Raw genomic sequence first — 24450 nt, 5'->3', positions numbered from 1 at the left:
GCAAGTCGGTGAACAGTTGCCAGCCTGTCAGCTTGCACAATTGCCATCTTCAGTTTCTCAAGTCATGACGTCGCATTCGGGGAGCCGCTGCTACAATTCTCGTGGCCTATAAGAACCCGCCGCTCGCTCAGGTACTAACTCACACGGAGCCCTACCAAATAACTGCTAATTAAAGCACGTGTGGGACTGAGATTTATGCATTGCGGTAGTTCCTCAGACCAGCATGGTCCTATATTGCCGAAGCTAGATTGAAGTAGGGATATATATGAGATCTAACACGCTACAAATCCCCAAGAGAAACGGCATGCTATTATCGTCAATATATCTACAGAATTCTAATTTTATAGTTTGTACTACCTTGCACTACATTGTTTGTCTGCGAAATCGCAGTCACGGGCCGAGCCATGGCTTGTGACGTTGAGGCCATGAACGGTGTGAGGGTCCACCCAAGCTTACCCCGCAGGACGTGTCAAAAGTCGACAACACATCAGGCAATGCTGCATCCGTTCCCGACACCATACTTTCTGTCCTCCCTAGAACCTCAAAGGGGAAATAGTTCCCAGGAATTTAGTTGACGATTCCAGCCCGAGTTAGCTGCAATATCCCGTCTGGCCCCGAGCTGCGTCGTGCTGCATGGTATGGTCTCCTCGTAACCTCGCCCCCCTTCCGTATATCGGTTCTCGTCGCCACTACCGCATATATATGATGCACGCGACGCCACCGTCTCCTCTCTACCAAAATATCCACCCAAGAACGCGTCGCACAGAGGCCGTATATCCACGATGTGTATACTCCTAATGTCGACGGCGCACCCCGCGTACGCCCTCGTCATCATTGACAACCGGGACGAGTTCATCCTACGCCCGACGTCGCGGCCACACTGGTGGCGCGCGAACAAGCAGGAGATCCTCTCGGCGCGGGACCTGCAGCGCGAGGAGCAAGGGACCTGGCTCGGCATTACGAAACACGGCAATTTTGCTGCCCTGACGAATTACCGCGAGACAGACGCGAATGATATCGAGCACCCGGTGCAGGGGTCGCGGAGCAGAGGTGGGATGGTGACAGCATGGCTGACAAGTAATGAGAACCAGGACGCGGGGGCGTTTGTTGAAAGGTTGCTCGAGGGCGAGGGCGTCAAGGATGTTGGAGGCTTCTCGCTGCTATGTGGGAAGCTGAGGAGGCGAAAGGAAGGCGGGAGGGATGAGGTCACACCGTTGGCTATTGTGAGCAATCGCTGCGGAGCCGCTGAGGAGGTGCCATGGATTGCGGAAAGGAGAGGAGAGGTGTATGGATTGAGCAATACATCATATACGGATCCAGTCGCTTGGCCCAAGGTTGAGCTTGGAAAAGAGAAGTTGTCGCAGACTATTGATGAGTGCGTCAAGGAATCCCTAGGGGAAGACGACCTTGTGCGGAAACTATTCGACCTCTTGGACACGGATACTTTACCTCCAGCCAATGGACAATCTTTCGACAAGCTCATATTCCAACTGAGAAAGTCAATATTCATCCCTTCAATAGGAGATGCGGTTCCTCCAGTTGGAATACCAAAAACCGACACAAGAAACCAGGCAGACACTAAGTTGAGTGATACAGTGGAGAAATTGGAGGAAGCAGAGACACCGAATATGGCTACACCACCAATAATGAGTGGCATCTATGGTACGCAACGTCAGACCATTATGCTCGTAGATTGGGAGGGGAAAGTAAGCTTTATCGAGAGGTCTCTATGGGATGAGTATGGTAATCCTATACCACGTGGCGAGGGAGACATGAAGTTTGAGTTCCAGATTGAGGGATGGGATGCATTGAACAATGAGTATGTAGCCCTTAGAACATCGCGTCTATAAGGAGCAAATAATTGAATGGTAAATGTTAATTAAGAGCACAGGTAAAACACCATGTAACGCCATGAGACGCAATATGGCCGCAACGAAATGCCCCAAGTCCACGCTCTACAACGTCTGTATATTGGCTGGTTATGATTGTTTGCTGATTTTGAAGGCGGCGTCCACGGCATCTGCAAACAGAGGAGCATCATGCAGGTGAACAACACCTACACAGCAACTCTAGAAATATTCGTTTGGCCTGTAGGCGTCTAATCTTGCACTGTATATTTGGCGAACGTTTTACATGGAAGGCGAGATTCTCTTGTGTCGTTTTGTGTTGTTGACTATTCTCAAATGTATACCCAGCGCCGAGCAGTAGAACGCATCCAAAGCTATTAGTTCCGCTACCCATCATAGATCTACTTTGTGCCACTCTTCTTTACGTTTACACCCTTTCTCTCTTGAGTCTACAAAACTGCAGACGAGTTTCGTCAGATTGTTGTGAGGATTATATGCCTGAACGTGCGAATCGCTCTTTTACAATACCCTCATAAGACAGCCTAATTGGGCAAGAGGTGCCTTCCAGCTCCTGACATTTCATAACACGGCTTCAGCACCTCAACCTAACTTCACTTATTTCATGTCCTGGCAGTGACCAATCCAACCCCAACACGATTTCTACCGTCAAAGTACTGTTAGAGTCTTCTTCAACCACCAATTTCATCCCATGTTCGAGTGAGTTGCTCGCTCATCTAGCAACCACATCAACAACTTCAATACAACAACTTTGCAGAATACCCTCCATTGAATTTCTTGGTTGGTATATCCGATTCTTCCCAATTAAGTCTATGTTCCCACTGCTAATCACAGTAGCCAGTTCAGATTACGAATACGACCATGTCGGCCTCTAATACGACAGCTTCTGAGCGAGAGCGTCAATACAGACCAACCTACAACTCTCTTCCAAAGTCAAGATCGTCGGTGAACTTTGGAGCTCCTTTTCTTCCACCCATACAAACAACCATTCCAAAGTCGGAATCGTCGGTGAACTTTGGAGCTCCATTTCTTCCACCCATACAAACAGTCATTCCAAAGTCGGAGTCGTCGGTGAATTTTGGAGCCCCCTTTCCTCCATCGACGAAAACAGCTGTTCGACGGAAGCGCAACAGAAGCTTGGTACCTTTTGAGAGAAACGAAATCGATCTCCATGGTACACCTACTGTGGCCACCTCTAGCCTCACAGCATCTGCTTCTCAAGTGTTCATGCATCCTAATAGAGTCCTAACGCCAACCAAAATCCCAAGCCCGACACGGGCTTCAATGGCTGGGGGTCAAAGACAATGTATCAACCATCCTACGGTGGATAGTGGTCATAGCGATTTTGATAGCCGTAGGAAGCAAACCTCAAAGGGAAAGGCTCCTGTCCGGAATCAATATGCGGTCGAGGGTGAGAAACTCACACGGGCCTTGCCGCCGTCTCAGAAGAAGGATAGAGAGAAGACCCCTAAAGTCAACCATCAAACGAAGCCTAAATATCGAGCTCCAACTCCAGGACCATCAGTACAGCAAGGACCACCACTCACCAGAGCGCGCACACTCCAGGTGCTTACATCGATAACAAGCTCATTTTCACTCACCAATCTTCACAAAGCCACGTCCAATTTGTCACTCAGGGGCCACACAGGGAATACAGCCAGATCCAGCTCAGGCCCAGCGGCCTTTTTTTCTAGAGTCACCCGCCCAAGTACGCCGACCCATCCGAGCCATGATCCAGCTATTAACCTTCGAGATGTCCGAACGGGTATGCCCCAAGCTTACTGGGCTGGTCGGTACAGGACGCTCGACGACAAATTTCACAGCGAGGATTTTGACATTGACTACCTCGAGTCACCAGCTATTCTTGAGGCACTCAGAGAGATAGAGAAACAGGGGGGATCATTCGAGGATGACGACATGTCTAACGCGGATCAACTCCGATACCGTCGAGTCTTTGCCGTGTTGGAAACCCACTGTAAGACACCCGATGCTAAGAAGAGCCTCTGGAGCTTCCAGCAGGCATATGCGAGGAATCTTAAATCCGAGCATCTCCTGCCGGTAGGAGGATCGATTCAAGAAAAGGAGAATATCTTCTCTCGGGCTGGGAAGTTCTTCAGCAGGAGCAGATCTGTGAGTGTTCTGAGCGACAAGCGATTTATGAAGAACAAGAAGGCCGAAGCGAAGATGTATCGGAAGAAAGCAATGGAGAGGTCGCTCCTTAATCAGAAAAAACTGTCTAATCAGTATGACGAGGTTATGGAGGCACTTAAGAATGAAGAGTTGTGGGAAGCTGGAGGAGTTGTGTAAGAATAGATTTTGCCATTGAGAAATGAGGCGCCGCCGGTGAAGAGACAGGATCATGTACAGATAGGCACGAAGGGCGGCATAGTTGATAGAGATAATATGCCAAACAATAAACACACCAAGAAATTTGCAAATACCTGGACTAAGTTCCTTTGAATACCTTATTTGATACTTACGTGACCGATGTAGATTATTTTGCTATGAAGCTACCGACCTCATACCTTATCCCAAACCCAAACGCCACGCTATGCGAAACCAAATATGCACGGCAGTACACGCCACCTTCTCAAACCCATTATTTAATCTTTCGACTCTTAATATAGTCCCTCAACTGCTCATGCTTCGTGACAAAGAAATTCCTCTTTGCATCGCTCCTCCACACCAGCACGCCAATCTCATCCGCATATCTGACGCAGCCCTCATACTCAGCCAACGACGCAAAGTCCTTGAACAGGAAGCCCGCCGTCGCCTTCATGCGCTCGTTCTCAATCTGCCAGAGGCGGATCTGGTCGACGACTGTCGGAGGGAGCACGGGCGACTTGCGCCGTAACTGTGGGTGGGCGTGCGTCGTCAGGTACGAGATAATCTGGTCGGCCGTGATACCGTGTTCGATGGCGCCGCGGACCGAGTCACGCGTCACGCGACCCGATACCATGTTGGGATACCGGGTAGAGAGTTTGGCGAAGAGGGCAAGAACGGCAATCTGGAGGGGGGAGGAGGTGTAGGCGTAGAGACGGTAGTTGGTTTCGATGACTATGAATCCGGTTGTGCCGCCAGAGGAAGCGGGGGAGGCTGCGGCTGCGGAGAATCCGGAGGCGATGGAGCGGAGAGCCGAGGCGGAGGATGTGAGGGTTGTGGCAAGCCGTGTGGGGAAGAAAGATGATGATGATGGGGGGGAATAGACAAGTCCAAAGTCTGCGAGGATGGGAAGCATGGATTTTTGGGTGGTTGAAAGGGTAGTCGTGGAATATGCGAGACCTAACTCGAGAGAACCGAGCAGGAAGAAGAAAGAGAGTAGATCGACGTGGTCCATAGCCAGCTCCTCGGCATGCTCCAGCCAGAGGAGAAGCACGGTCCAGACCTGCGCGTTGGCTTCCTGGAGGAGGAAACTAAAGCCAGCCTGGGTAATACCGACACCGCTGTATTTGCCTTTGGAATCGACGAGGGTTCCCATCTGGAGGAGTTGCCGAACGTTGGCGGAGGGGTATTGGGCACCGAGGAGTGACGGGTCACCAGTGCTGTTCACGACGTAGTGGAGAATGCCTTCCCACTGGGCCGTGGCATACTCATCGAGGAAAGAGATAGTTATGTTGGAGTCTTGGGTGCTGTCTGATGGGATGCCGAAGGAACCATGGTCCCCGCCACCAGTTAAAGCCAGTCGGAGAGAGGTCGCGAAGTTGTGGGTTAGGTTGAGCGCAGGAGGCCCATCCCTGCTTGCGGCGGTAGATGTCACGATATGGAGGCGGGATAGGATTGCCAAAGCTTTGCCCTTTTCACTGCTACGAATGAGATCCTGGACAAGTCAAGAATGGACAAGGGAAACGGACCTCTTGCCGCCTGGTCGTACCCAGTTGTCCAGCTCAGATAGTAGTAAAGGTTTGGGCATATATAGCATTCCCATCACGAAACATTTAGCTGGTCAGCGCATATCAGATTCCGGGACATCAAAGTACAGTTCTTCAGCTTGCAACTTACCCAGATGTGGGAGCATTCGGCGAAACACGGCCAGAGCTGTAGACGGTTGCTCATAGAGCCGTCTGAAAGTCACGCCCGGGAGCTTCTCCAGGTACTCAAAGGAGGCAAGCGATGACTCCGGCATATTGAAGGATATGGATATCTTGCCACAGAGATAGACTGCCCTTGGATCATCCTCAATCAAGAGGCTGACTAAGTCCGTGGCCTCCAAGGCTGACACTTCTGTCACTTTTTGACCGGAGCGGATTAACTTGTTCGCGACATGGTTGCAACGGCTATTGGTAGGACATCGGCACCACCAACACTGGTCTGGACGTTGGACAGAATAAGTTAATTTACTCTATACTTGCTTCAATTTTATTCTCCTTGTTTTGTTTCTTTACCTACCCATCTGATAGACAATCAATCTGAACTCTGCAACAATGGCTGCCCTAAAATTTGTCAGATCCGTAAGCTGTTTTACCAACGCCGCAGGAACGCGTATATTAGAATGCTGACGTCCCACAGGTCCTGAAATCTTTCATGGTAATCTTCTAAAACATGCCCCTACAGATACGTCCAAGGAATTTATCTCCGCTTCTAATACTGACGTGGAGAATATCAGGCACAGTCGGGGCTGGAACCAAGGTAAGCCATCAAATGCACCACAAACTGGGCACTTCTCCTATTGTCTGCATCTCTCCGCGTGCTGGGTCCATGGTTTTAGTCTCCGTTATATTGGTTGAAACGGCGCGCTGCGCCTCGAACTTTCGAGCTTTCTTTTATTCTTGTTATACTTTTCAGCCTCATTGTTTCAAGCGAGACGCGTAATCTGTTTCAATTAATATTCAGATCTGGGGACAGTAGGATCAATATCTAGGTAGGAAATATTGCTCGATTGGGAATACAGTCTGTCAATAATCGGATAGAAGGGAGTAGATATCATATCGACCATATGCTAACTGGTGAATTTTGCCATAGACTCTTCGGAGAACATGTTAGTTTACCCGGTACCGGTCAATGTCAATGAAGCATATGCCGGGAATGCCCTGAACTACAAGGCTAATTTGTTGCTTATTTACTCGTTCGCAGCTCCGAGTGACGACGGCGGAACCAGGGCGCGTTGAAATGGAACTTGACATCCGGAAAGAACACACCGTTAGGCCGGCTCCTTCCAACGGTTTCCTTGCAAGTTGCTGAGATCTTCACAGAATCGCCTGAATATTATCCATGGGGGAACCATCGCAAGCATGGGTAAGTTCCCCTATATTCTCACAAAATAGATTGTTATTGACTCAGGAACGTGGCAGTCGATCTCGGAGGCTCGTTGGCGGTTGCTTCTAGAGGATTATACGCTACGGGCGTTTCGACAGATCTTAATGGTGCTTACCCTCCTTAACAGCGGGGGCGGGGCGGTCCTGGAAAATGGAGACCCCAACTGAAGCTTATTTAGTGACATACCTAAACTCGGGCGGAGAGGTGGGAGACACGCTCCGGGCAGTCGTGACCTGTGACAAATGTAGGCATTCCTCTGAGAAGCCATGACACTATTGCCTTGAATCCTGACACTGGCGGTTTCCGCTTCAATAGTTGGCAAAACGCTGGCATTTACGTCAGTTCAATTTACGAATAGCAAGGGACAAGTGGCGGCACGGGGTAGCCATACGAAGTACGGTGTCCATCGATAGCCTGGTTCTGCGAGCCGGAAATGCCAATCAATACTAACAAGACACAGGTATGTGGCTCTCGCTTGGAAGGATCCCAGGAACATAGTTGAGGAACTGTCGCCAAGACAGACATAGATAATGTTGGTTGCACTTGCGGGGCATGGTGCCGCCCGGCAGTGAGGGGCTTATCATCATTCAGGATCACCAGGTCACAGAGAATTTGAACCGCCTTGTTGTGCTACTCCACTTGTATAATAAACCCTGTATTGAGGCCCTTCTGTCAATACTGATCGGCTCGACACACGCTTTTAAGCGGACCTATATCATCCGCGAAGAATCCGCGCACATATCGGTATTCTGTGCCGAACCCTAGTGGGTCGTGATTCGTGGCACATTTCCCATGGAAGGGGACCAAAAGATTCTGGAAGACTCAAAAGACAGACCAGCGGTTTCAGGATTGTTCTTTTATTTGGAAGAGGCACCAACGATCGAGATCTCCTCCGTCTAAGTCGTCTTAGCGGTTTGCACAGACCACAAAGACGGAGGAGGGCACGATGTTACTTGGAGGCTGCAACCGCGCCACATCCCTAGTCAGGTGTGGCTGTTTGACATCCCCTGGCGACAAGGATAATGATTCCAGAAAGGATAGCCAGCACACTCGCAATGAAGTCTCATTTGGGTGGTGGAATGGTGCCTCACTGAAAAGTCAGTGGACTGCCGCCGCTTTGGTAGGACATGGGCAGCCTGCCTCCACATAGATCATCGGGTTGGCCTTGGCGTGCGGACTCCATTACCGGCGGGTACATGGTTAGTGGGAAACGCGATGTGACTATAGCACTGGAGACTGACTTAGTAATTAAGGAACCTCACTACGGACTGCCAAGACTTACGGACTGCGGTGGTACGGACTGGATTATTGAACTACGGACTACTGTAGAGGCTACTACTCGGAACAGAGGGCTTTGTAGACAGGTCTGGAAATACAAACTATTCTCATGTTCCAACCACAGCGCAAGAGTGAGAGTAAGGTGCGCTGGAACGTTGATAGATTGCAAGTCTATCAACGTTCCAGCGCACCTTACTCTGGGGATCATTCGAGACCATCCGGTGGACCATCTAGTAAGCATACGGATTTGATCACGTGTTTGGTATGGCGGAATTGAACAGCTATATACCACAAAGACGACCTAGGATGAGTCACTCACGGAACGCCTAGGCATATAGAAAGGCTATGGACCTCATTTAAGGCAGGCGAGATGGGCGAGGCGGTTGACGTTAATGCGTAAGTCGAGAGATTAAAAGCAGAGGCGGTTCATGGGTCCTAAAGACGGATACGCAAATAATTATCACATACGACCATAGACTCGAGAGAACTGGGCATCCCGTCCGCTCTGCCATACATAAACTTGAGATCGGTGGATTAGTAGTTGGGTGGGTGACCACCAGCGAATACCCACTGTTGTATGTTTTTGGCTTTTTTATAGATTTATTTAAATTTAAATTTAAATTTCTTTTTCCTCCTCCTTAGTGGCATGGCAGATTTGCCGTGTCCACACCTTGTTTCGCTTGTAGGCATGATTGTAAAACTGACCTGAACGTTAGAGTAGGGTGTATACAAGCACCGGTTCATGGCTATTATAGTTAAATATACTTTCATTACTCTGTAATATGTATGCTCTGTCTTTGTCGCTAGTATCTAGGTCTATCCGCATTCGAGAACTAAATGCCATATCTAAAACAGATCAAAACAAAAGCACAATGCCCCTTTCACTTCCAACTCCATATCATGTAACATAAGAGGAAAACAAAACTTTGCGAGCCTCATATTTGACTTTGACAGCCGTAGAATGCTATGGCTAAACCATGACCCTACCATGCATAACCTAGGCAGCTCAAGAGCAGCTTTCATTATTCTCGAAGTATGATCTTATGAACCAACTGTACGTGGCTTTTGAAATACTCCAACTTTTCGAGAACAAGCCCTTAGGACTTGCACGTTAGGTGAAAACACTCTATCTTAGCCTCCGGATCTCGTCCTTTAAGGTGAATGTTTTCAACGTGATTCATCATCGTCGCTAGGCGGCAAAATTCGCCCATCCTCTGTTAGTAGCTCTTCGATTCATCCCCAATGTAGAATGGGCACTGCTTCTTGCTGAATTCAAGGGGGAAAATGGGATTGAGGGGTCTGAGCTTAGGGGACTCTTCTTTGAAGATACTTGTCCGCCTCGTGAAGACAGTATCATAAGGGAACCTCATGGCATTTACAGATAGCCCGCATGAGTTCGGCGACCTAAATGCGATGCTTAACAGCATTCTGCGGTGTGATATCTGTGACGCAAGTGTTACGATTATAGCTTACAGCTTGTTACGGTTGTTACTGTTGTTACGGTTGTTACGGTTGTTATAGTTGTTATGGTTGTTATGGTTATTATGGTTGTTACAGTTGTTACGGTTGTTATGGTTGTTATGGTTGTTACAGTTGTTACGGTTGTTACGGGTGCAGCCTTAGCCACCAAGGCTACAACCGCTAAGTGGACAACTGTATATTACGAGGAATAGCCTCACCTTCCTTCCTTCTTCTTCTTCTTCTCTCTTTAGATTTAATCTAGCTTATTATTCTCCGGACTGGCTTCTTGACCTCCGTGACCATCGTAACAGCGAGGGCAGATAAGATCGACTAACTGCATCCTCTGTGGGATCTGATGCTCAACCACTAGCTCGACGTACTCTTCCTTGTGGTGTCCATTGTTATGCCTCTTAATGTCTTCTGTTAGGCGGCAGCGGAAATATTCATCCTGGTATTCTTAAGAGATAATGTTTCGTCGCTTAGTCCTAGCACTACCAATCGCAGCAGTAAGTCGCCAAACTTCTGTCTCGATGTTTGTCCCCTAAATTCTATACACCCCAGCTTTCAATTGCTCTTGCTCCTGCTCGAGTGCAGTTATAACAGGATTGGGGGGAAGTGCAGCTAGGTACTCATTAGGGACATGAACTGGTGCATGAGGACTGCACATGAGACTCATATGTGTAATGGTGGGTGCACCAGCTGTGAGAATCTAGCCACCCAAGGAAGGGGATGATATTTACTAAGACAACACACTGTCTTAGGAAACAGAGCCAAAGGCTTGTAGCTTAGACTATTCCACAACACAGCAATCAGGTGTATGATGTAGTGGAGTGGTTTAGACAAGTTGTAACAAATGTTGAGTCTGAGAACTCAGGGATAAGTCAGAGGTTAGCACCTCACTGACTTTTCAGAAACAAGGAGTAACAAGATCAATGCTTGGAAGCTTGGAAAAGACGTGGAAGTATGTGATAGTTGATTTACTATATTGTCTGCTTGCCCTTTCTTAAGGAAAGGGCAATCCTATTTATGCTAAAGGAGTGTAGTTCTCTCATTTTCCAAGACTTTCCATGACTAACCAGGCTTGGTAACTGTAGTCGACATAAGAGAATCCCATAGAACCATCTCCTAGGTTCCTAGCCTATAGGAAGTGAAAGGAGGTCCAAGGTCAGAGTACCCCTATAGACAGATTATGTCATAACTTAACCAATCTTGTGGGTAACTAAGGAGCGATGACGAATCATAAAGGGTTGTAGAAGCTTTTGGAGCTATCGTTCATGTTCCTAGGCCTCTAGTTGATAGAGATATGCCATGTGGTAGTATTGGCCCACCCCCTTAAGGAGGAGATTTTCTTAATAACTTGTTCAATGAGTGTCCAAATGATATGCCGTGATGTATGTAGCATAAACAGATGTAGTAGAAGAGTTTGCAGCAATCGTTGAGTAGTATTGCTCATGTTGTTGGTGCGATAAGCCAAAATATGTATGGTGACTTGTAGGTTTGAGGAGGAGATTTCTAAGTTTGCTCTTGAGTTTGATAGCAAACTGAGTGCAACGAATGTCAGTATGACAATATGCATCAGCATGCAAAGGACGCCATCTACAGAGGGACGCTGTAATGATGTATGGTTACGCTCGTGCTACATCCCACTGAGCCAAAAAGACTACAGTATTCCAGCTTGCCCGGAATACGCGTAACACGCTTTATATACCACATGTAACAGCAGCACCTGTTACAATTACCCCCCCCTTTAGTCCGTGACGTCCCGGCATGGATGTTATACTGACATTCGTTGCACTCAGTTTGCTACCAAACTCAAGAGCAAACTTAGAAATCTCCTCCTCAAACCTACAAGTCACTATACATATTTTGGCTTGTCACACCAACAACAAGAACAATACTACTCAACGATTGCTACAACACTCTATGATTCATTACACGTCATTGCTCCTTAGTTACTGGGCCGATATGACCACATAGCATATCTCTACAACCCTCTATGATTCATTACATGACATCACTCCTTAGTTACTGGGCTAATACTACACATAACATATCTCTATCAACTAGAGGCCTAGGAACATGAACGATAGCTCCAAAAGCTTCTACAACCCTTTATGATTCGTCATCGCTCCTTAGTTACCCACAAGATTGGTTAAGTTATGACATAATCTGTCTATAGGGGTACTCTGACCTTGGACCTCCTTTCACTTCCTATAGGCTAGGAACCTAGGAGATGGTTCTATGGGATTCTCTTATGTCGACTACAGTTACCAAGCCTGGTTAGTCATGGAAAGTTTTGGAAAATGAGAGAACTACACTCCTTTAGCATAAATAGGATTGCCCTTTATTCCTTAAGAAAGGGCAAGCAGACAATATAGTAAATCGACTATCACATACTTCCACGTCTTTTCCAAGCTTCCAAGCATTGATCTTGTTACTCCTTGTTTCTGAAAAGTCAGTGAGGTGCTAACCTCTGACTTATCCCTGAGTTCTCAGACTCAACATTTGTTACAACTTGTCTAAACCACTCCACTATATCATACACCTGATTGCTGCATTGTGGAATAGTCTAAGCTACAAGCCTTTGGCTCTGTTTCCTAAGACAGTGTGTTGTCTTAGTAAAATCATCCCTTCCTTGGGTGGCTAGATTCTCACATCTGGTGCACCCACTATTACACTTTGGTGCTAACGCTCCTTCTATTTCTTTTTGGACTTCCTCCTTCATATAGTGAAAAGCTTGGTCAATTCTTGCTTTTTGATCTTCAGTATCCTCATCTACTTCTTCTGGTGTAATATCTTCGTCAAGATCGAGTGAAGCAAGCTGTTCTACACCATAATAGTTATTATCTTGTGATGGTGGGCTACTACCGAAAAGAGGTGGTAAAGACATAGTGATAGTAGGCTGTATATATATGGTAGTAACAAAAAAAGGCAATCTACCCTCGATAATAGCAAAGCATTTCAATTATTTTTTGAAGCGGTGACGCATATAATGCCTACCCCTCTCTACTAAACACGTGTGTGTGTAGAAATAGCGTAAAAGTTAGGGCTGACCGTATATCAGTGTTCGGCACGGATACCAATATACCCGTGGTATCCGGGTATATCCTCGAGTATATACCTACCCGGCGATATTTTAGGAGTATCCGGCGTATCCGGATACTCTCGAGTATATATCCGGATACATGCCAAGAATAGCCAAGCGCAGCCAAGACCTCTTTTTTCCAACGCCGTGAGATCTATATTGATGCTGTATAAAGTGATAATTATCCTCAGAATGAGCGACTCGTCGTTATCAGATATACCAACGGAGCCTGAGGGCTATAATAGCTATGATACTCATAATGAGCCAAGTCTGCCAACGCTGCCACCCCCTATTTATATTCAACAGGATATTAATCCTACACCGCTCCGGCTTCAGCCTCCAGGACGAATGCTGCCACCAACGTCGTCGGTACTATTTACGAAGCTATTATATTCGCGATTGATACTTGATAGTAACCCACCTACAGTCAAAGTAACTTGCTTACAACCAGGCTGCGGATATTCACCTACTCCGCAGCTATTAAGTCAGACTTCAACCGGTAATCTTTGGAAGCACTATACGCAGAAGCATCCAACAGTAGCATATACAATGAAAGGTCATACAATTACGCCGTCAAGCCCATCAAGTAGTGCATCGTTATTTTTTGAGCCACGGCCGCGGAACCCGCAAGTCCAGCCCGCTCAAGCTCAAGCATCAAATAGTAGAGCGAAATACCGAGAGTTATTACTCTCATTCGTTGTATCAAATAACCTCTCCTTACGACTTATTGAGAGCTATTCGTTCCATCAATTAGTACAGTTCTTAAGCCCAAGTACTCTATCGATATCGTCGCGAACACTACACCGAGAGCTACAGCGGCAATTCTCATATCACCGAGGATTGCTACAATTAGAACTCCAGGCTCATATTACCTATGGCGGCCGGATATCTATTACAACAGATGCATGGACTGCACGGAACTATACAGAGTACGCTGCTGTCACAGGCCATTGGATTAATGAGAAGTGGCAGCACCGGTGCATATTACTTGATGTAATCCACCTTCAAGAGCCAATTCATAGCGGCGAATATCTCGCTCAAGAGTTAGCTGCAGTAACAGATAGCTTCGAAATTACAGGTGCTATATTTACTTGTACGCGGGATAATGCCTCAGCGAATACTGTGATGCTTTCAGAATATGAGAAAATAGCCAGTAAGCAGCAGACGACTATTCAACAGCCATGGACGTTTACTGTAAAGGAAGGGGACGTTCGGTGTATTGCTCATATTATCAATCTTGCAGTTCAAGCTACTCTAAAGAGCTTGAAAGCTAGCCCGGATACAGAAACAGAAGCGTACTGGTGTCAGCAAGGGCTTGCCCGGATTCCGCAGCGTATTGATAACTCTTCTACTGAAGTATCAGCTACGCTTGAGAAGCTCCGAAGGCATATTTATGTCTTTCGAAACCGAAGAGCATGGAAGGATGCTTTACAGAAGCAGATACAAGCTGCAGGCCAGAAGCCACGCCAGCTATCACTTGATATGCCTATACGCTGGAATTCAACGTACTATATGCTTGAAACAGCTATAAAGCTTCGAATACCAATTACTGCAGTATGCTCTACGCAGAAGCTTGATATCAGTATGAAGGATATTGCGTTAACAAGCAACGATTGGGCTATTATCGAAGCTCTTGAACGATTATTCTTAGTATTCTTAAAGCCGTCAAGACGGCTACAAAGTGATTCATATCCAACGCTCAACTTTACAATTCCTCTTTACTTAAAGATGATAAATAAGGTCACATTACTACAAGAAGAGCTTGGTAGAAGCTCTACGATCGGAGTAGCTTGTGGAGCTGCGCTTCAAAAGCTTAATGAGTATTATACTCTTACAACGAATCGGCAATGTAAGCACTCAGCTGTTGCTACAATTTGCGACCCACGAATGAATCATACAGTATTTAAGAAGATATATCCAAATGCTATAGACGATACACGAAGATTACGAGCAAGAGCGCAGTTCGAAGACGTTTGTAGAACGTACCAAAAGCGAGAGTATCACCTTGATACGGAGCGAATTACTCACGAAACAGCTCTTGCAGAAGCAATAGGTGCTACTGCTACAATAGATCAAGAACCTGATTCTGACGAAGATCTATTTGCGTCAGAAGGCTTGGCTTTTCAAGAGCCAGAATGGAGGCGCTGGATGCTTGAACCACGGCCCGGTGAGCATACTGATATTCTCAAATATTGGTGCGCAAAGCAATACCAATATCCAGTTATTGCCCGTATTGCTCGTGATCATCTAGCTATTCCAGCAACATCTGCAGCATCGGAACGAGTATTTAGTAATGGTAGTGATATTATTACAAAGAAGCGGAATAGGTTATCACCGCCAACTATTAGATATTTACTTTGCTTACGGAATTGGGGTAAAATACGGGAGGCTGATAGCGACGGCGATGATGCTGACGATGAAGCACCTGAATAGGGACTCGCAGAAAGGGGGGGTCTCACGGAAAGGGGGCTCGCGGAAAGGGGTTTACTACTATTATCAAAAGCTTCATTCTTTTTTATATACGCTATTCTATTTTTATATACAATATTCAGCCTCATGTATCCGGATATATACCCTACCCTACCCGTCAGATCGTCGCCGGGTATATACCCTACCCGTGAGCTTCACGGATACTACCCGGATATGTATCCGCCGAACACTGCCGTATATAACCACAAGTGCTTCAGTCACACCGTACCTTTACATTATTAATGTCAAAATCTCTACATTAATAATGCCACCAAAAGAGTACTCCCCACGAAAGAAGCTAAAGGCAAATGATAGGCTACAAGTAAAGAAAGATACTGGAGCTATAGCATCAACGAGTGAAGATGTCTCTGCAACAGCAAGAGATAAAGATCTTCGGCAGGAACATGAGAAGACAGCTTTACTTCGGCTGGCAGACCAGTTTTTTGCCTTACAAGGGCGTTCACTAGAACAAGTCGCTTATGACGAAGCTAGAGCGTATGGTTCGGTTTCCCTGTTATATAGCATTGATATTAACAGTGTAGTATAGAACGTCGTCAACACGCCATAACAGTACCATTAGAGCCTTCCTTCGCCCAGGTCCCATCGCCAATAAAGATGCAGTTAGATGTAACTTATCTTCATAAACATTCGTTTGCAGCGAGCTCAGCATCGCCCTCTACGTTACGACAGGAGCTTGCCGATGCAGAAATAGCAATCCATCAGAAACGGCCTGGACAGCTAGTTGGCACCGAAACTCCAAGCTTCCCCCTCTTCCAGAATGCAGCGCTTGAGGGTATCCTTCCTCATGAAGGTACGTAGCACCTAAACAAAGTGAAAAGACAAAGCGCTATAGCGTAGCACGGCCATTCACCCTCGTTACTATTGAAGGATTTGATGTAAATGTTCGGGTAAGGGACATTCCTGATCCTCCAAACATTGTTTATTGTAAGAACTATCAGGACTTATCTCAGGACTGGACAAGCGATGTTGGGCCTGGGACAATCATCATAAACGAAACAAAGATCCCATTATGCGGTTGGGATAAGGTGTATAAGAAGCACCGGCCACAGGTTTGGGAACAGTGGAAAGGTCGTTGGCGGAGCTGGCGGGTATGATACCATATAATGTAGTATAAGGCATGGTGCTAACGAATGGATATAGGAATTAGTCGTACTATACGAAGGAAACCAGTATAGCTGGGATGTAGTCGCAGAGAAGTATGGGCAGCTTACCCAAGGGGGTTGGAGTATCCCAAATGTTACCTACCTTAATAAGAGGATTGGTGAAGAGAAGAGGGTTCGGAACGCTACAGACGAAGCAGCAGCGCGGGCCTTCGCTCCAGGCGATACATTTGTAGAACACTTCTCAAATGATCGTGGCTCTAAGGTGGTTCCAATGGTAAAGATTGACCAAATCGCATATGCATGGCGAAGACTCAATAACACCGTAGCATGGTGGAATAACCTTGATAGCTATGTATTTAAATCCTATTTAGATGTGGTTGTACATTATGATTAAAGAGACGGTTATACCATTTAAATAAGCTATATTATTGTGTTGACCGTAGTAAAATATAGTAGTCTCAGTAGAGTATTAAATATTATATCCTTTATTTTATTAAATATATTAAACTTATATTCGTAGTAGAGTGGTGGGTGGTAGGTGGTAGGTGGTAGGTGGTAGGTGGTAGGTGGTAGGTGGTTGGTGGTTGGTGGTTGGTGGTTGGTGGTTGGTATGTAGTGGGTTTTGAGAGGGGACACTTGCTTACGGGGGGACACTCGCTTCCTCTGACTGTGAGCGAAGCGAACAGGCAGTCCTGACGATTACAGGCTAATAAGGAATTAATTCAAGATGTAGCAAAAGGGACGAAGGAAGCAGAAACTAAAGCATCTATTACATGGCAAACTGCTTAAACTACCTAGTTCTTACATTGAAATCTATCAAACTTAATAGAGTCTTCTCGAGTATCTTCAAAGAATATGGAAGGTGCTAAACATGGTTTTCTGAGTTGCAAGGTCTGCTTTAATGCATGTTCCCGTACTCCCTCTCCTTCACCGTCCTAGGAATATTTGCTTCGCCACACCGAAAACAAACATCGCCAGGCCTCCGAAGTCAACTTGCTACCTTCTTCACTAACCAAGTCCCTCACGCTCACTTACATATAACATTGCTTTGTTATATTAAATTCTAATTACACCTCTCTTTAGCCCTTAAAACCGTGGATCACTCACAACTGTTGCCTCTCAACTAGCGATGGAGTCCACAGCACCGCAGGCAACACCACCACCGTCAGGTGTCACATTCATAAGCATCGAGGATTTTGATGCCAATTTTCCAGCTCCAGAAATCGGCCAACTATATGTGCAAAATGTCCCTCCGCTAGTTCAGTTATCCACAGCGAACTCGAGCGTGGCGGTGAACGACAAGGCAGCCAGTGAGAGCGGGGGCTCCACCACATCGACTCCAGATTTGGGCTCCATTAACTGGATTGGCAAGCTCCAAGGTACTTGAAGCCTTTATGTCACTTCTCAATAACCTTAAATACATATTAACTTCATAATAGAATACCACCAAATCCATCCCCGCGCAGGAAAACATGTATTCACGGAGTCCTCCACGGCAGGCTTCCCGCGTCGTTTCGTTTGCTCTGTGACAATCGGTGAGCGCCCCGAGCCATTCAGCTCCACGAACAGTTTCGGCAACAAGAAACAAGCAAAGCAGCACTGCTGCAAACTCGCCATTGAATGGCTTGTTGAGAACGGGCACATGCCGTCCATAGACTCTGTTTCCTTCCCGAAACACCACCAGGTGGCTCCTCTGGCCAAGGCGGGGCCAGGCGCCAGCGCTGTACAGATGACTGCCGGTGCTGAAATCGCACAAATCTGTTTCGAGCTGCGCATGGGCCTTCCGGCGTATGTTATGAAGAATGAACCGGCTGGGTCACCGCTTTGGAGCGGGTATGCTCATTTCCCGTCTAATCACCTTGTTGACGGCCAAGTTGGAGAGTTCAGGAACGTCTTTGGCAAGAACAATGCCAAAGGGGACTGCCAACTCGAAGTTCTGAAATTCTTGAAAGAAATTAAGAGGGATAAGGAGAGTACGGCGTTGGATGACGGGGTTAAGGGGTACAGGGAGAGCGTGACGACGGAAGGGGCCAAGGAGATCACGGCGATAGAGGCTTAAGGTAGCTTTGCTTCAAGTCTGGGATATATTGCGAATCAAACTTTCACTAAATCATCCCCTTGCCGACCTCATCCTTCCTCTCCTCCCACAGCGTCTTCCCAGAACAAGAGCAGACAGTCTTATCGTTATCCCAAACTCCCGGGCTGCGAGCAATCACCCCAACGAGAGTGTTGTCGTCGTTCTTCTCAAACTTACCCTCTCCATCGTGCTGCCTCGAAACCACGATGCTCCGTCCAATCATTTCCCAGATCTGGATCGGCTTGTCGATAAATACACTCCCCAAGCCATTCCCATCCACATGAACAGTCCCTAGGCGGCCCTTGAATCCCTGTGGCCCTTCCTTAACTGGGTCTTTCCACATGGCCCCCGTCGATACGACGCCTTGTGAAATGTCGCCGGTCTCGCGGATTGTTGCATCGTATTTTCCGGGCGCCAGTCCACGTATCGTGAGGTCAAACAGAGTCAACAAACTCGAGACTTGTACCATTCTTATGAGCCCCTTCACCTTGTCGGATAGTTGTTGCGAGTGAGTCTCGAGGATACACACAGCAGAACCTATATTCTTTAGTAAACTATCTCCACACGTGACCGCATCAGTCGAAAGGCAATAGGGCTTACTGTCTGTAGTCCCAGTGCCCCGTAGAATGGCATCTCTCCCTGTCCCCTGGATCGCTGAAACAATTGCAGATGGTGCAGCTATAGTACTGTCAGTCCAAAAACTGTTCTTCCAAGGGCAACCATGTCCGGCTGGCTGGGAATGACGAACCAGTTCCCTCGATAGATATTAATTGGTCTTTTAAATTTGCATTAACTTTCGTAATTCCCTCAAGCTTGTGCAGCGAGCCAGACACGTCCTGGACACAGCTCTCACAGGTCATAGGGACGGCGAATAGCGTCTAGTATTCGAGGTCAGTTATGATTAGTCTCAGCGGGGCTCCGGAAAACGAAGACACAGTACCTGGAACGGGGTAGTTATCGCCATAGCTATATTAATATCGGAGTGGCCGGAATCGAACGTATGTTAAAATCAAATCTCGCAGCCATAAAATGTATAGTTTTGGGGATTTTATGGAGGTGCGTACAGCAGCTGCTAGAAGTTTAGATGCTGAATAATTCAATCACTGGACGAAATGACGATTGCGCTGCCCATTGGTAATCCGTCCCGGAGCTACCCGCCGCGGGGTGCCCCACGTCTGGATCGTATGGTACCAGAGATTGAATTCTCAGGGTCCAACGGTGAGACATGCATTTTAAAATCCAAATAGCATTGATTCTATAGTGGCTAGGTCTTGCCAGGATATTATATCAATATCCATATCCAAGAGCAGGTAGGTATTCTAAAAATCACCAAATCTAAAAATTTCTTACTATCCAACACAATATCACAATCTAAATGCACTTCTCCCTTTAACCGCCCCAGTTCACCGGCTCAGTTTCCTCTCCACGAGAAAAATGGAGCTTAGCACCGATGCCAACAAGACAACAGCGGCAAGCCCAAAGGAAGCCGAGACCGCCTTCTGATAACACTGCCGCACCACCTCCCTAACCTCCGGTGTCAGTTTCTCAAGATACTCCAAGCTCTCCCGCACTCCCCGGACAATCTTCTCCGTCTCCTCCCCATCCCCCAACATCTTCGCCAGCTGATCTCTGAGTCGCTGCTGAACCAGCGCTGCACTGAGAGAGACGCCCACCGCGGACCCGAGAGATCGGAAGAGATAGCTGCATGCTGTGACGATAGCCATATCCGACGGGTCGGCACACGCAACCAAGGCAATGAGCGTCGTCGTCACTGAGATGCCGCCTCCGAGACCCGTCACGGAGAATGCGCCCAGCGTCGCCAAAGTGCTCGTCACAAGTACGCCAGAGCATAGGAAGATGGTAGTTACACCCGTGACCATCATAGTGTACCCTGAAATCGTGAGCCAATAGTACTTGCCCGTCTTCTGCATGATGATGCCGCTGCCAACGGAGCCGGTTACGGAGCCGACGATGCCCGGAATCAAGAGGAGACCTGCTTCCGTAGAGGTGTAGCCAGAGACGGCCTGGAAGAATAGGGGGACGTAGAAGATAATTGCCATGTAGCCTGCAAAGGCGAAGAAGTTGCATATGAGTGGTGGCGAAAGCAGCCTGTTGAAGATAATGCCACTTGGGGCAAAGGGGTGCGAGACGTAGTGCTCGACCACCATGAATAGGATGTAGATAGGTATAGAGGCAGCGAGGAGAGAGATTGTCAAGGTGCTGGTCCAGGAAGTATTTGAGCCAAGGTCGAGACCAACTAGGAGCGAGCATGTTGCGAGGATGAGAAGCGATGCGCCTAGGAAGTCGATGTGGCCGAGACGAGTGACCCAGTGTGCACGGGGTGCAGCGGGGAGGTCGAGCCTCAAGGAAACTGCGGTGAAGGCCAGGGCACACATTGGAACTTGAAGAAGGAAGGCCCTGTGTGTTCCGTTAGTCTTCAGACACAATAATGAGTGGGGATCGTGAGAAACTTCGACTTACCATCGCCATCCTACCGAATCTGCCAGCAAACCACCCAGTGGCGCACCACTAGATGCACCAAGTGCGTAGATAATATTGAGATACCCCTGCCACTTCCCCCTTTCCCTCAGGGGGATGATGTCGCTCAGCAGAACGCTCACCACCGTCGACATGCCACCTCCACCAATACCAGCAAAAGCCCGCGCAGCAATCAGCTCTCCCATGTTCCGCGCTAGACCGCAGAAGAGGCACCCGATGCCGAAAATGGTGTATGCGCTCAGGAGAGCCATCTTGCGGCTAAAGATGTCACTGAGCTTGCCATACAGAGGCTGGAAGGTGGTGAGAGTGAGGAAGTATCTGGGCAACTGTTAGTTGGGGACGGCCTTAAAGAGATCAGAGGGGGATAAGTACGCTGTGGCTATCCAGCTAGTGCTATTAAGGGCATTCATCTCGCTGCCAATTTTGGCGTACGTAGAGACGATGATGGTCTGGTCCAGCGCAGCGAGGAAAACCTGTATGCCTCGTTAGATTTATAGCACATAGAAAGGAGCATTCGGATACTTACTCCGATCCCAACAGCGGGAAGCAGGATATACATTTTCGCAGCAACCTCCGGCAAGCCCTCCATCAACGGATTCGGCGCCTGCCCCATCTCAGGGGCCTCCTCATCTTCGATCCTTCCATCGTCGCCGACGGGTTCCTCAATGGGCTCATTGGGAACTATCGTCAACTTTCCATCTCTCGTCTTCCCATAGGCGTTGGCGAGTAGCGGCGATGTTTCCGAGGGAGATGCATCGCCTGCATTGTCTCTACTGCCGAGAGCCATTCTGCCTCCCCTACTGGACGGCGGGAGCTTTAAATGCTGACTGGTGTCTAGGACGGAGAATACTTCGCAGCAGGGTGGGTAGTAATGCGATGCTAAATCCCCAACCAGGCTCCACTGCGTTCCTGCGATCGAACTTCCAACTATCGAGACGCACTCGCGCCCTTTTGCGATAATTCCCTGACCGACGCGGTTCGGAAGTCTCGATGGGGTCACCCCGCCTCGATTGCTCAACGACGAAATTAGACCGTGCTGACAAGACGCGGTATCACGTGGTTAATAGGGCCTCCCGAGCTCGATACCATAAAAATTAGATGCATTATTTCATATATAGTTATAATCCTCATACGCTGCTGCTCGCCCGCAACTTGTTCGCTCACATGGGTATCTAAACAGTGTCATGGCCCTCATCATCTGTGCCAAGCGGCACCAGAACGGACAGGAACGTCCTCTTCGTCTCCCGCATCGGAGATCATCTCCTTGATCCAAACTTGCTCGCTCATCATAACCTCCTTCTCGATCCTCCGCATAGTATCCAACTCTTCCAGCATCCCTCTAACCAGCGTCGTGTACCCCTCGACAGCTGTTGCGAGGCTGCTCTTGACCTCCACTTTCCCTAAGTCAGCGAGCTTATCCCTCCACTCCTCAAGCTTCCTGGCTTGAACTCTGCAATCATCGCTCCAGCTCCCATCAATATCCTCGATGAACATTACTTCGTCGCCATCCAGGAGATGTCCTCTTTCACGCCTTTGGTGGATATCCACCACCGTATGCATCCACCTTTCAAACCTCCTCACAATCCTGGCATACTTCCCCCCCGATTCACCCATTCTCCACACGCCAGTAACCACCTCATCTAGAACCTGTATCTTCTCCTCCAACCCACATCCCGGCATGCCGCTGTCCGCCCATACCTTCAAAGCTAGGGCGTTGGTCTGGCCATGCTGTGCCTCCTCTTGTGCCACCAACCCCCCATGCTTCCTCACTAATGTCTCAAACTTATGACCTAGTTTGTTTCTCGCGCTATCCAGCCATTGATCCTGCACCGATGCCGCGTCACGGTGAAGAAGGTGTAATTGTAATAACTCTGCTTGCAGCCGGGCTGTCTCAGCCGATATCGCAACGTTCGAGGGCAGTTTACTCGGCGATGGAGCTGCCAGCAAGCTCGCTGTTGTCGGTTTCGGCGCTATTGATTTAGCTGGCGAATAATGTTGCTGTAGAGTGGAGAAATTGGGGCGGTGTAGAGCTGGGTTGGGAGCTTGCTTTGTTTCTGAGGGCGGCCTGAGAGTCGTCGTGGAGCTGAGTTGGGTGACTGAAGTATTTCGAGTGTGTTTAGAAGCTGGCGGTCGGATGGAGGGCGCACTGCCTATCGAGGTGGTGCGGGCGTGTCGGGAAGTGGTGCTAGGTCGTCGCTGCAGGCCCGTGGAAGACGATTGCTCAGTGGGCGTCTTGGAGCTGCTGTGGAGGGGCGCGCCTCTCTGGTTGTCGCAAGACAGTGGTGGCCTACTGACGGATGGTCTGTTGTCGGAGCTCAGTGGTGGTCTGGTCGTTACAGACCGTGGGGGGCGCATAGAGCCATCGTTGGATCCAGGTCGAGTGCTAGCTGACGCCGCCCGGTGCGATGGACTTCCCGTTCGCGTGAGTCGTGACGTTGAAGTGGTTGAGCTGGGAGGTCTCATGGGCAGCTTGCTTGGGGATTGGCTTCCCGTCCTGGCCGAGTCAATTGCGTCTCCACCGCGGCTCCTCCCCCTGGGCGCATCTGGAGCTTGTTCGCTATTTAACCCATTTAATCTCGACTTCAGATCAATCCCAGCATTGGGCTTTCGTATGGAACGCGTCCGGCTCGGAAGTGGTGCAGTTGCCATTGTTCTGCTTCATACAGGCATTTGTTTATTTGTTGCTGTTGTGAGAGAGCTGAGAAAGTGGAGAGGGTTGGTCTCTCGGGTGACGACTAACGACGAATGTGGTCGGCCAGGCCGTGCTAAGTAGACGACGCATAATGAAGCTGTAGTCTGGAACATTTTGCCGTCTCTCCAACATTATTTCTCTAACATCTCCACACTCCCTCCCCGAACACAGTTAAGCCGAAATTTACATCCACCACAATCAAACATGGATGGGATGATTTGGTAAATATGTAACGCGAAATTCCACTTATTCCTCCATTTTCCGCCCACAGCCACGGAATTCAGTCAATCAATTGCTAACTCGGCTATGATTTGCTCTATACTACGCGTATGTGGGGTCTAAGTAGGGATTTCATCCTTGCTTTTATTGCATCTGCACTGCTTTAATGCCCGAAAGCAACGCGATATATCAAGTTTCATATCTTGACTAGACCCCAGCAGGGCTGATGCTACGGCTGATCCCAGGGAGAGATCGTCATAGTTAGCATGATAGTGATCTTAGGTCTGACCTGGATGGGGCTGCCCTGGAACTCCACAGGCCTTCCACTGGGCCTTCCATCCATAAACTTCCTCTGGACTTTTGTGGCTTGACTGTTTGTTGTGTTGACATTTACAGATGCAGAAACATTGAGCTGGACTGTTTCTGCC

General features: G+C 48.2%; 9 protein-coding genes across 9 annotated transcripts; 5 read left to right on the top strand and 4 right to left on the bottom strand.

The window, feature by feature from the left end:
• The first annotated feature begins 12 nt into the window (after nt 1–12).
• VC83_05287 (uncharacterized protein) lies at nt 13–2239 on the top strand. Its single transcript, XM_024468909.1, has 2 exons — nt 13–1819; nt 1892–2239. The coding sequence occupies exons 1-2, from the start codon at nt 783–785 to the stop codon at nt 1893–1895; spliced, it is 1041 nt and encodes a 346-aa protein (XP_024323170.1). The 5' UTR covers nt 13–782; the 3' UTR covers nt 1896–2239.
• On the top strand, nt 1924–4281 carry VC83_05286 (uncharacterized protein; the record flags this gene model as incomplete). The annotated part of the gene is made up of 2 exons (XM_024468908.1): nt 1924–1962; nt 2703–4281. 2 exons carry the CDS (start codon nt 1924–1926, stop codon nt 4170–4172), a joined length of 1509 nt encoding a protein of 502 aa, XP_024323169.1. The 3' UTR covers nt 4173–4281.
• On the bottom strand, nt 4282–6040 carry TFB2 (RNA polymerase II transcription factor B 52 kDa subunit). Its single transcript, XM_024468907.1, has 3 exons — nt 5865–6040; nt 5717–5804; nt 4282–5665 (listed from the first exon to the last, which is right to left on the bottom strand). The coding sequence occupies exons 1-3, from the start codon at nt 5986–5988 to the stop codon at nt 4465–4467; spliced, it is 1413 nt and encodes a 470-aa protein (XP_024323168.1). The 5' UTR covers nt 5989–6040; the 3' UTR covers nt 4282–4464.
• A 246-nt stretch (nt 6041–6286) lies between these two features.
• Nucleotides 6287–7645, top strand: VC83_05284 (uncharacterized protein; the record flags this gene model as incomplete). Its single annotated transcript, XM_024468906.1, has 10 exons — nt 6287–6313; nt 6372–6389; nt 6469–6491; nt 6825–6840; nt 6936–7001; nt 7055–7097; nt 7154–7225; nt 7297–7362; nt 7434–7512; nt 7579–7645. 10 exons carry the CDS (start codon nt 6287–6289, stop codon nt 7643–7645), a joined length of 477 nt encoding a protein of 158 aa, XP_024323167.1.
• Nucleotides 7646–15676: 8031 nt separating this feature from the next.
• Nucleotides 15677–16929, top strand: VC83_05283 (uncharacterized protein; the record flags this gene model as incomplete). The annotated part of the gene is made up of 4 exons (XM_024468905.1): nt 15677–15906; nt 15954–16222; nt 16270–16520; nt 16573–16929. 4 exons carry the CDS (start codon nt 15677–15679, stop codon nt 16927–16929), a joined length of 1107 nt encoding a protein of 368 aa, XP_024323174.1.
• A 199-nt stretch (nt 16930–17128) lies between these two features.
• VC83_05282 (uncharacterized protein) lies at nt 17129–18594 on the top strand (the record flags this gene model as incomplete). Its single annotated transcript, XM_024468904.1, has 2 exons — nt 17129–17914; nt 17975–18594. Exons 1-2 carry the CDS (start codon nt 17665–17667, stop codon nt 18592–18594), a joined length of 870 nt encoding a protein of 289 aa, XP_024323173.1. The 5' UTR covers nt 17129–17664.
• Nucleotides 18590–19696, bottom strand: CCS1 (copper chaperone). Its single transcript, XM_024468903.1, has 4 exons — nt 19553–19696; nt 19361–19490; nt 19213–19290; nt 18590–19149 (listed from the first exon to the last, which is right to left on the bottom strand). Exons 1-4 carry the CDS (start codon nt 19574–19576, stop codon nt 18641–18643), a joined length of 741 nt encoding a protein of 246 aa, XP_024323172.1. The 5' UTR covers nt 19577–19696; the 3' UTR covers nt 18590–18640.
• A 150-nt stretch (nt 19697–19846) lies between these two features.
• On the bottom strand, nt 19847–22161 carry VC83_05280 (uncharacterized protein). The gene is made up of 4 exons (XM_024468902.1): nt 21638–22161; nt 21484–21584; nt 21094–21429; nt 19847–21030 (listed from the first exon to the last, which is right to left on the bottom strand). The coding sequence occupies exons 1-4, from the start codon at nt 21896–21898 to the stop codon at nt 20016–20018; spliced, it is 1713 nt and encodes a 570-aa protein (XP_024323171.1). The 5' UTR covers nt 21899–22161; the 3' UTR covers nt 19847–20015.
• A 144-nt stretch (nt 22162–22305) lies between these two features.
• VC83_05279 (uncharacterized protein) lies at nt 22306–23760 on the bottom strand (the record flags this gene model as incomplete). Its single annotated transcript, XM_024468901.1, has 1 exon — nt 22306–23760. The coding sequence occupies one exon, from the start codon at nt 23758–23760 to the stop codon at nt 22306–22308; it is 1455 nt and encodes a 484-aa protein (XP_024323364.1).
• Nucleotides 23761–24450: the final 690 nt, after the last annotated feature.

Source organism: Pseudogymnoascus destructans (genome assembly GCF_001641265.1).
Source record: "Pseudogymnoascus destructans isolate 20631-21 unplaced genomic scaffold scaffold_13, whole genome shotgun sequence".
NCBI lineage: Eukaryota > Fungi > Ascomycota > Leotiomycetes > Thelebolales > Thelebolaceae > Pseudogymnoascus > Pseudogymnoascus destructans.
The sequence above is the reverse complement of the archived record's forward strand: the minus strand, read 5'-3'. Positions and strand labels throughout refer to the sequence as shown.

Coding starts and splice junctions, on each gene's coding strand:
- VC83_05287 (XM_024468909.1), top strand. CDS start 783: ATGTGTATACTCCTAATGTCGACGGCGCACCCCGCGTACGCCCTCGTC.
- TFB2 (XM_024468907.1), bottom strand. CDS start 5,988: ATGCCGGAGTCATCGCTTGCCTCCTTTGAGTACCTGGAGAAGCTCCCG. Junction 5,805..5,864: donor CCGAATGCTCCCACATCTGG/GTAAGTTGCAAG, acceptor TGCGCTGACCAG/CTAAATGTTTCGTGATGGGA. Junction 5,666..5,716: donor GTACGACCAGGCGGCAAGAG/GTCCGTTTCCCT, acceptor CATTCGTAGCAG/TGAAAAGGGCAAAGCTTTGG.
- CCS1 (XM_024468903.1), bottom strand. CDS start 19,576: ATGGCGATAACTACCCCGTTCCAG. Junction 19,491..19,552: donor CGATAACTACCCCGTTCCAG/GTACTGTGTCTT, acceptor CTCGAATACTAG/ACGCTATTCGCCGTCCCTAT. Junction 19,150..19,212: donor GGGCACTGGGACTACAGACA/GTAAGCCCTATT, acceptor TAAAGAATATAG/GTTCTGCTGTGTGTATCCTC.
- VC83_05280 (XM_024468902.1), bottom strand. CDS start 21,898: ATGGCTCTCGGCAGTAGAGACAATGCAGGCGATGCATCTCCCTCGGAA. Junction 21,585..21,637: donor TTCCCGCTGTTGGGATCGGA/GTAAGTATCCGA, acceptor CGAGGCATACAG/GTTTTCCTCGCTGCGCTGGA. Junction 21,430..21,483: donor ACTAGCTGGATAGCCACAGC/GTACTTATCCCC, acceptor ACAGTTGCCCAG/ATACTTCCTCACTCTCACCA.